This window comes from Numenius arquata, chromosome Z, assembly GCF_964106895.1.
Source record: "Numenius arquata chromosome Z, bNumArq3.hap1.1, whole genome shotgun sequence".
Classification (NCBI taxonomy): Eukaryota; Metazoa; Chordata; class Aves; order Charadriiformes; family Scolopacidae; genus Numenius; species Numenius arquata.
In genome coordinates, this window is record NC_133616.1 from 31,893,676 (window position 1) to 31,905,048 (window position 11,373).

The 11,373-nt window shown below is 39.9% G+C and overlaps 1 protein-coding gene across 1 annotated transcript in view; it reads left to right on the top strand.

Moving 5' to 3' along the window:
• KDM4C (lysine demethylase 4C) overlaps positions 1-1,823 on the top strand; it is a 261,718-nt gene extending 259,895 nt beyond the window's left edge. Inside the window, exon 23 of the mRNA XM_074166872.1 lies at positions 1,647-1,823. Coding sequence (XP_074022973.1) covers positions 1,647-1,823 — 177 coding nt within the window. The remainder of the gene's footprint in view (positions 1-1,646) is intronic.
• The last annotated feature ends 9,550 nt before the right edge of the window (positions 1,824-11,373 follow it).

The following is an 11,373-nucleotide window of genomic DNA, read 5'->3' on the forward strand; positions in this document are numbered from 1 at the left end:
GGTGGACTAATGTAGCATTGCATGGAGAGGCAGCTGAAGAAGGTTTCAGCCTGGCTTTCCTTTTCTATGCTTCTTGCCACACGCAGCTGGCTTCATCATTATTATCATCATTTCCTTTCATCCAGTTCTCAGCAGCCAATCCAACACGGATGCTGTATATTTCAGAAGCTAGAGGTGTGTCGAAGGAAAGGGTGGGCATCATGTGAGACAGGAACAGTAAAGCTGGGAATGAAACAGAGACATAGAAACGTGAGGCTGTCAGCCTGCTGAGGGGGTGTTCACCAGCAGTACGTCCTGTTTTACTGAAGGAATAGAGTAAGATTAGGACAGCTCTTTCTAATGGGAGGTGCAGTGATCCGGTATTCTTGGCTAGACGCCTTTTTGTCAATGTATTTGGGATAAATGCACACATCTTTCAGTGTCCTGACCACCTTGGGTTAAGATAGATGTCTTGAAAAATGTTAATGAACCATCTGGTTATGTTCAATGGGATTTTGCATTGTACTCAGAAGGCATTCCATTACTGTTTTTTGTTTTAGAGACTACGTGTAAAAAGTATTTATAATTAAGTGCCTGTTCTGTAGAATGTAAACTATTGCATTTCACAAAGGATAACAATACAAATGTAGTTGGGTTTATTCTACTCTTTTTAAAATGGAGCTTTTATAGTTTGTTGTTTTTTGTTTGGGGTTTTTTTTGTGTGTTTGACACCATTAACTTAATTGGGGAGTTAAGTATAGGGTAAAAACATCACATCTACATTTGGTCAACTAAATAAAACAAATCATGGCCTGTGCTCAGACCTTTGCATGATTTCCTACTATTGCCTCAAATTCTATAAATATGTAGCTTAGTCTTCAGGTTATGATCAGCACCTCCTTCCCCTCCTCATGTTGAAGACAGTGCAAGTTAAAGGCAGCTTACAGTATTGTGTCCACCTCTTAAAATAAATGAGACCAATTCCTTCCAAAAGATGCTTTTCCCAATTGTGGGAACTTCACCATGACTCCAGTAGTGAAAGTTGGTCCAATATTTTCTGCTACTGCTTTTTCCCAAATGGCTTGCTATTTGCTGTCCCACTGCTTTGTTTCAGTTGATTCCCAACTGTTTTAAGTTTGCTGATGAACAACTGAACTTGTGACTCCAGTTCTTTGCAAATTAGGCAGTGTGCAGGTTTCTTTTCAGAGGTCCATGACATAGTAGGTTGCACTTAAAAGTTCCCTGAATCCAAAGTGGTAGATAATGCTTGATGCTGCAAGGATCAAACCTGACCAACAATTGCATCACTTCCATGTTGCTGTTTTTCAGCTTGAATTAGAGTGATTGTGTGACCTCTGGAGAAAATCAAAACTAATAACTGGTGTTAGTCACATATTTCTAAGGAATATTAAGACATAGAGAATTAAATGATGAGTAGTACATGCAAAATATGGAAAGCTAAAAATTGTACTTTAAATGTGTATTTAAAATGTATATTTAATATTTAGACATTTTCCTGAAAACAGTTGTAACTGCATAATCAGATATTTAGCCTAGCTTCGTATGATCTAGTGAAATATATCTGAGTTTCCATGTAACTTGTCTAAAATATGTCAGAATATAATGACCTGTGTGAAGCTGTATGTGTAATTATTGTCTGATTTTAGTCTACAGCCTCTGACATGAGATTTGAAGACACATTTTATGGAGCAGATATCATCTTGGGAGAGAAGAAGAGGCAGAGAGTATTGAGTTCCCGCTTTAGGAATGAATATGTGGATGATCCAGGATACCGCACCTTCTTAAAAAGCTCATTCCAGAAGAAATGCCAGAAGGCACTATAAAGGAAGCAAGGGAGAGAAAGGAGTGTTGATTAAAAAGCATGCGATGTTATTTGCAATTGGTTTCTGTTTAATTGAACACTCGATTTTATAGTGAACTAATCCATACACCAGCCTCGTAAGCTGAAGTACTTGAGTTCTGATTTCTTCAGTTAATGTATAAGAGATTTTATGATGTTTTGTGTTATGAAACTAAGGGGGAAACCAAGTGAAAGTAAGAGGAATTACACAGCGGTATGCTGAAGAAAACTTCCAGTCCTGCTCGCGTTGAAATAAGTGGTAAATTTCCCTTCGAATTACGAGGGAAGATTCACATTCAGAGACAGAGGAGACATTTTAGTAAACAGAGATAATTTCAGTGACTCTATTTTTCTGCAGACAGGAAAGGGTGTTAAGTTCAATAATGAGAGTTTTTATAAAACATTTTTAAACAAATACAGATATGTACAGTATTGAGACAAAGGCTGTACTTACTCTGTACAGTGCTTATACATTTTTATGTCACTACTGCTTTCAGTAGGGTTTGATGTGGACTGAACTGTTGACTTAGATATTTCTGGCTTTTAAGAAAGGTATCTTCAGCGCCAGCAAAGGTGTTTTGTACATTTAAAGAGAGATTTTGGCAGTTATTTTTAAACATGTTTTTGATAAGGTCTATTAAAAATAGCTATTTGTAAAATATAATGTTCTTTCATTATGTGTATGAAAAATTAGAGTTTAAATATATATGCTTAACAGACTAGTTTTGAATGAATATATTATGGTCTTCCTTTTAAAATAATAGTCTATCAATGTAATAATGTTTTAAAAAAAACCAAACAAATAAATACTATCCTTTTACTTGCAGCATTTTGTCTGTTCATGTTATTTTCAATCATATTATTTTATATCTATAGGAGTCAAGAAACTTCACTGTATGCAGTATGCATGTAGTTTCCTGAACACACCAGAATGTACACACAGACATACAAGGCTTGGTGTTAAAACGCGCACTTGATAAATAATGAACTTGATAAATAATGTACTTCCATTTCTTGTCTTTCTATTTCCCTTCAGTCCTTGGGATCTTGGCCTTTTTGGATGTTTCCCAGAAAGCAGAAAGTCTGAATTTTTCTGAAACACTTGGGTATGTGAAACTAGAAGAGAGCTTTATCAAAATGACATCATCTGTTTCTTGTAAATTGGACCGTCAGCAGGATTTCTGACTGTCTGCCACAGGAAAAAGAGCCCTTTCAAAATCCAATTTAAATCTCAGCACTGCTGTTTCTAGGGTTCTGCTTGCAAAAATCCTGAATATATGGACCCGAAAAAATTTTCGTGACAAACCCAGTCCTTTATATGCTGAGGCACACAGATCTTTGTTTCACTATAGCCCTTACATGATTATTTTTATTTTTTCCAGTGGATAGTGAAATTTTTCATTTACTATGTGACACCTCAATTAACAATCTAATTTTTCTGTGTTACATTAACTACCTTTCCTTGTACCATGAAATCACTCAGAATCCCTTTACTCTAAGAAATTGCTTAGCTGTGACGATTGGAATGTATTTCCAATTGACAACGCTTTCTCTAGAGGTAGTGGGTTGTGGTGCGTACTGTCTGGCATATTTTTGAATATCAGAGTTCTTTCTATTATTGTAAAGGAAAAATAAAAAATAGTGATACATTTGCAAAATGCAAGATAGCTGCTGCCTTCTAGAGTTAAATGCAGCTGATAATGTAGTTATTGATGCTTAGTTTCAAAATACTGTTCTAGGATAAGAGTGCTTTTATAATTCACCATGAAGATTCAAAAGAGCTATGACATTAATTGGTTACATGCATATAAATATATTTTCTAATTAAATAAATTATGCTAGGGTGGCACTACAGAGGCTAGAAATCGGATGTGTGTTTTTTGCCTGGATCTGATATGACCTGTTATGACGCCTGAATAAACTGCCTCATCTCTATAAAATGGATCCAGCATCTTCCTCATAAAGTTCATTGGAATTTGCTGATTGAAGTGCTGCAAAAAATTTTTAAAACATTAATTTAAAACCATCATTTGACTTGTTTCCCCTTCTACCTTCAGCAAAAAAAAATCTTTACTTTGGAAGTTCTGGAAGGCTTTGAAATGATCTCTTACCCACGTAAGGTGCTATAAAATACCTGCTATGTAAATGGAAAGCATTGTCATTGTCGTGATAGCAGCTTCATGCCTCCTGTCTCAAGACCTCATGGCCTTTGCAAGCTGGACTGGCTAAACAACTGGCCTAGAAAGAGCTTTCCTGTTCCTTTACAACTCCTGAAGAGACACATTTTTTGGTTCCATATCAGGTAGTGATATGGACCTTTCAAGTATGTGAGGAAGCAGATTCACATGCAGTGTTTGGTGTGCTATGCTCTGGGAAACCAGGAGCTTGCCACTGTCTGAACTGGGTAGATGGGACATCAAAACAGGGTTGTTTGCTGCCTGTGTAAGCAGTTCTCAGTAGCCAGGTTCTTGCTTCAGCAAAATGCTTATGTGTTATTTTTCTCCTGATGTTAGGGATGGATACGTCTCTTCTGATGAATAGGCATTCATGACCATTTTCCGTACAGTCTTTGTGTGAGGAAGAGTGAAGTAGGTAGGAAGAGTGAAGTGCTACCTTTAAAGATGGGCTAATTAAATCAGTGGTTGTTTTCCTAGGATTAAAAACAAACAAGCAACAAAAAATCCCCCAAAAAACCACCAACAAAAAACCAAAACCACCAAAACCCCCCAAAACCCCAAAACACAAAAATTGAACGTCCATAGCAAGAGAGCACTACGTACCTCAGGACAAGAAGAGCCATGTTCTTTCTATTATCTTATTCATACAAGAGCAAAATAATTGTTTTACATAGTCAAAAATCTTGCAGGCTGTGGCTGTGCTTGTGAGCGTACACACACAAAGTGGTGGTTTGACCAGGATACATTAAAGTTTGGGGTTTTTTTCAGGATGTTCACACTCATCAGATGAAAAATATCAAGGAAGAGTCTGAAATACTTGAATTTATGCTGGCTTGTGAAGTAGAATGCTTTGGCACTATCACTATGATTTCCACAGCTATAGCTAAGTTCTGATAAAATCAAATTACTAGAATTAGATAAAAATTAGATTACTTCTCTTGAATCCTATTTGCTCTTGTATTACTGTAGCAAAGCAATTTTGTTGATGCTTAATAGGAGCCGCATTCTGCTAGAGTGGTTAAATTTTTTCAATTAAAAGGAGTAATAGATAAATTCCTGCAAAATATATTTGCTTTGAAGCTTTTTTATACTTTCCAGCTGTGATGTAAAGTAACAGCAATTTTTTTGCAACAGAGAAGTTAATATGATACCCCAATACTTATGAAATAAATATAGCAGGATAAAAGCTGCCTCTATTTATGCAGTTCCATCCTTTCTGATTTTCTGAGATGTTCTCCGACGTAAAAGACATAATAGGAAAAGTTTGTGATAAGCTAAATACTGCTTGAATGATCATCTACCTAAATAACAAATAGTTGTATTCGCTACCTGTTCTGCTTGATTTAACCATCTCTATTTAGTGGCACAATCACAACTGATAACTTTGATAATAGATGAAGGCAAAATGATAGTTTCACTTGCCATTATGAAATGCTGCTTTTTCTTCAGTCTCTAAATTTTGTAGTGGTATTTCTGTTTCTTGTTAACCAACTTAAGTATTTCATGCCAGTGTCCAAACTGCATATTAGCAGGAGAAAGCTTATGTATGGTGGGAAAGAGGAATCTTTCCTGCACATATGCATAAGAGGCTTGCCAATCTTTTTTAAAAGTTGCAGCACCATCTGATAAATTTATCAAACACCTTTGAAAATTCAAAAGCCATTTTGAAATTCAAAAGCCATCTCTGAGGCTTCTAGTCTTCAATTCCCAATGCCTTAGATAGGGTTTTTCTGTGACACATCTAGGAAAAGAAAATGAGTGATGATATGGTAGGGCATAAAGATTTTACTGGAGTTCAACTGACCTGTTGTATATACTGTCTACTTCGTTACGGCTTCACTGTTACTATCAGACTGAATTGTCCTGCAGCCATGCTGCTGAGATGTTATTCTCAATACTTTAATGTATTTCCTCTATATCTAGATTTGTAGAAAGAGCTGGTAGCTGCCAAAACTTTCTTCTGTAAAGGCTTGTTTTGAGTTACTAAAAACTTTGGAAATTTAAATATCTAACAGCTGAAATTTTTATGTGTCGGTTTGTGCCTGAAAAAAAGCCAGGCATCTCCACTGTAAGCAGTTTGGTCATTTGGAAGAGGAGGATTAAGGAAAAAAAACTTCATTCTTTCTGCCCTGAAGTTTCCCAGCCATTTATTTGAGAACCTCTGTGGTTCCTTTATACAGTGGAACAGGGACTTAGGTAGATGGGGAAAGGGGTGATTCCCATTAAGTATTAGAAATAGGTTTGTTAGCATTGCCATAAGTGTGCTGTCATTTGACTGAGCTATCATAAACTGAGTGGTCTGTGGATGAGGCTCTGACATAATACCTTGGAAGAGCCTGTACCTCTTGCAGTGCTTGTCGCACCCCAGTACCTTTCTGTGTTGATGGAAGGGACTGTGCATGTATTGCCACCACAGTCAGCTGAGCACTGACCTTGCCAGGCTTGCAAACTAGGAGGGCCTTTTGTTGTTCACTCTAGTTACTTAAACGGAGGAAGAAGACAGGCTCTCTTTTGATTTCAATTCCCTGCTAATGTTACTGCAGTAGTATAGAAAGAGGAGGAAAAAAAAAAAATGCAACTTCAGTACAACAGTGTAAAGAGTTGAAGGCAGGTAAATGCGGAATATGCAAAACAGATGGACTGCTCCAGTTCTACCAGTCTTTTTGCTGGTGAATCATAGAATGGTTTAGGGTGCAAGGGACCTTAAAAATCATCTAGTTACAAACCCCCTGCCTTGGGCAGGGGACACTTCCCACGAGATCGTGTTGCTCAAAGCCCCATCCAGCCTGGCCCTGAACACTTCCAGGGATGGGGTCTCCACAACTTCCCTGGGCAATCTGTTCCAGTGCATCACCACCCTCAGAGTGAAAAATTTCTTCCTAATGTCTAATCTAAATCTAGCCTCTTCCAGTTTGAAGCCATTACCCCTCATCCTATCCCTACAAGCCCTTGAAAAAAGTTCCTCTCCAGCTTTCTTGTAGGGCCCCTTCAGATACTGAAAAGCTGCTATAAGGTCTCTCCAAAGCCTTCTCTTCTCCACACTGAACAATCCCAACTCCTTCAGCCTGTCTTCATAGGAGAGATGCTCCAGCCCCCTGACCGTCTTCGTGGCCCTCCTCTGGACTCACTCTAACAGGTTCATGTCCTTCTTATGTTGGGGGCCCCAAAGCTGGATGCAGTACTCCAGGTGGGATCTCACCAGAGCGGAGTAGAGGGGCAGAATCACCTCCCTTGACCTGCTACTCATGTCTCTTTTAATACAGCCCAGGATACAGTCGACCTTCTGGGTTGCGAGTGCACATTGCTGGGTCAAGTTGAGCTTCTCATCAACAAATAAGTCCTTCTCCTCAGGGTTGCTTACAATCCCTTCTCCACCCAGCCTACATTTGTGCTTGGAGCTGCCCCACCCCAGGTGCAGGACCTTCCACTTGGCCTTGATGAACTTCACAAGATTCGCATGGGCCCACCTGTCAAGCCTGTCCAGGTCCCTCCAGATCGCATCCCTTCCCTCCAGCGTGTCAACCACTCCACACAGCTTGCTGTTGGCAAACTTGCAACACTCAGTGTTGCGCTCACAACACTGTCCATGTTGCTGGTAAAGATGTTAAACAATACCTGTCCCAGTACCGAACTCTGAGGAGCGCCACTTGTCATCCATTTGGACATCAAGCCGTTGACCACAACCCTTTGAGTGTGACCATCCAGCCAATTCCTTATCCATTGAGTGATCCATCTGTCAAATCCATGTCTCTCCAATTTAGAGACAAGGATGTGGTGTGGTAGAGTGTCAAATGCTTTGCACAGGTCCAGGCAGATGATTGGTCTTTTCTCTTCTCTTATCTGCCGGTGCTGTAACCCCACCGTAGAAGGACACCAAATTTCTCAGACACAATTTGCCTTTAGTGAAGCCATGTTAGCTGTCACTGACTGCCTCCTTATTTTCCATGTTCCTTAGGATAGTTTCCAGGAGGATCTGCTCCATGATCTTGCCAGGCACAGAGGTGAGACTGACTTGCCTGTAATTCCCTAGGTTTTCCTTTTTTTCCTTTTAAAGACTAGGGTTCTGTTCCCCTTTTGCAATCAATGGGAACTTCACTGGACTGCCACAACTTCTCAGATATGGATAGTGGCTTAGCAACTTCATATGCCATTTCCCTCAGGACCCGTGGATGTATCTCACCAGATCCCACGGACTGGTGCCCCTTCAGGTTCCTCAGATGGTGTCAAACCTGACCTTCTCCTACAGTGGAAAGTACCTCATTCTCCCAGTGCTTGCCTTTGCCTTCCGTGACTTGGGCAGTGTGGCTAGAGCACTTGCTTGTGAAGACAGAGGCAAAAAAGTCACAGAGTACCTCAGTCTTCTCCATACCTCAGGTAACCAGGTCTTCTGTTTCTTCGGAGAGGACCTGCATTTTCCCTAGTCTTCCTTTTATCATTGACATATTGGTAGAAGCTTCTCCTGTTGCCCTTGATGTCCCTGACCAGCTTTAACTCTATCTGGGCTTTAATTTCCTAACCTAATCCTTGGCTGCTTGGACAATTTTTCTGTATTCCTCCCAGGCTACCTGTCCTTGCTGCCAACTTCTGTAGGCTTCCTTTTTGTGTTTGAGTTTGTCCAGGAGCTCCTTGTTCATCCTTGCAGGGCTCCTAGCATTTTTGCCTGGCTTCCTCTGTTGGGATGCATTACTCCTGAGCTTGGAGCAGGTGATCGTTGAATATTAACCAGCTTTTTTTGGGCCCCTCTTCCCTCCAGGGCTTTGTCTTGTGATACTCTATCAAGCAGATCCCTGAAGAGGCCAAAGTCTGCTCTCCTGAAGTCCAGGGAAGTGAGCTTGCTGTGTGACCTTGTTGTGGCTCTAAGGGGCTTGAACTTCGTCATCTCATGGTTGCTGCAGCCCAGGCAGCCCTTGAGCTTCTCATTGCTTACCAGCCCCTCTTTGTTGGTGAGAACCAGGTCCAGCACAGCACTTCTCCTCATTGGCTCCTTTGTCACTTGGAGAAGGAAGTTATCATCGATGCATTCCAGGAACCTCCTGGATTGCTTATGGCCTGCTGTGCTGTCACTTCAACAGATGTTGGGATGGTTGAAGTCCACCACGAGGACCAGAGCTTGTGAATGTGAGGCAGCTCCTATTTGTCTATAGAGCCTCCCCCGCTCCATCTTCCTGGTGGGGTGGCTTGTAGCAGACCCCCACTGTAACGTCACCTGTCCCTACCCTCCCTTTAATTCTGATCCATAAGCTCTGCGTCAACTCCTTATCCATCCCCATTTCTTCTGGTATAAGCAAATGGCTGTGAAATGTACTAGCAAATTGCTAACCAGTTGGCTTTAGGAAAAGGTATTCCTGACACCAGCTACTGCATGAACTCAGGGAGCAGTCTTTTTTGTTCTCCCAGGGACCGGGTCCTGCTGTACAAATTCAGTCAGTTGTGATGACTTTAAAAAATTTTTTTCTTTTTTTTTTTTTCAGATTGGTCACTAGAAAAAAATAGTTTTGTGTTTGTGTGCATTTAAATTTTTATGCTAGAGTTAAGATTGCAAAATGAGGTATACAGCCAATGCAATAATTTTCCCAGAAGAAACATAAAGTCTGAAGCTTCCGCATATGAGAGATTCAGTCACTAGAGGAACTGTGGGAAGGACTCACCATAATGTCTCTCTGGGATGTACAGGAGTTAAAGCAAGGAAGAATAGAGATGAGGCACTGCATTCCCAAAGGGCATTTCTTGACACAGTACTAACAGTTGATGGCAATGTCATGCTGCATTATTGAGGAGAAAAGGCTCAAGGAACAATGTAATGGAACAAAATTATCTTTGAAAAGTTTCCGTATCTAAAAGTAGTCTACCACAATCCACATCTTGCCCTTTGAGAGCATGCGCAGTGGACATGAGTAATAAACTAAGCTGTTACCTCAGTCCAGTCCTCACGCGGCAACAAAGATTGAGTGACTTGCGTGACCTTGTTGTTTCCCTTAGAGTTCCATTAGGTGAGTGAAAGCAGGAACAGGAGAATTTGATATATGTACTTTTTTTAGCTGGAAAGAAGGAGGAGCCAAAACCAAGGTATTATTTTTCCTTTTCCTATTGACATTTTGAAATAGCAGTAAGATAGATTTCTGTGCTGAACCTCTCCTTTTTGTCATTTCAGGTATTAAGTCCTCTCAAAGGAAGGGCTGGAGGCATTCTGTTCTCTGCCTATCCACTTTTTCAGCTCCCACTTCAAAGTCTCCCACTAAAAGGCAGAGGAAAATGACCTAAAATTTTTCTTCCAACTCCAAGTACACAAGTAGAAAAAGGGACAATTTCCTGTCTCCCTTTGATGACTATTTGGAGCTAGGATGGAAAGGACAGAGGTCTCTGGTGAGGGAAGCAGTTCAATATATCCAGTTCTGCATATGACTTTGATGTATAATAAAGACCTTGCGTTTTTTTGGGTGTTATTTTAGTATGTGTATCTGACTGAGTTAGTATCCATGCGCTGAAAGCCAGTCTCTTGCTCAGCACTTTGACCGAGTAGTTAGATATTTACATGCCCCAGATTTGAAATTCTCTGCTGAAAGCATCTTTCATGACTGAATTATCTTTGTCAATAACATCTGGACTGAAGTCTCAGTTCCACTGAAATCAATAAGTTCCTCCTTGATCATGGATTTTCAATCCTTGATCTTAATTTAAGGACAATATTTACAATCGCAAAAACTAGAAGAATAACATGTTTTGCTTTTAATGAAACAGTATATTCCTGAATAGAAAATAGTATCTGTCAGAAATGAATAAATGACTAGCATGCATAAGATAGCAACCTACTCCACTGATTTGTTGAAATAAGAAGAAATAGAGTTGTAGGTTTATTCACGATTAAGCATTTTTAAGATCTCATTTATGCATAAAATGTCTTTGATTCAATAAAGAGAAGACCAACAAAGCTGGCTTGGAAATGGCAGGGGGTAAATAAGGCAAACTAGATTTTCATGGAAATTATTATGAGGACCTAGGCTATGTACAAAGCTCTGGCAGTAGTGTGAGATGCATAGGTTCATTTTCACAGACCAGGCATCTCAGGACCTGCAAGTAAAGAGCCACAGTTCCACATCCTATGGAATCCTAGGATCCACATCCTCTCTCTTCTTTCTATTCTGTCACGTACTCCACAGAAACATGTAATGACTCTTTCCTACCATTTGTCTAGTGATTAAAACTACTTGATAGTGCATCTTTGTAACAGAAAATACATTTGCATAAATGGAAGAGGATTTGACTTCTGAAGAATAATAAGATACCTGAAATAAAGCTAGAAGTGAATTTAAATATTTATACAGGGTGGGCAGGACCTCTCACAGGTGAGACGTGAAC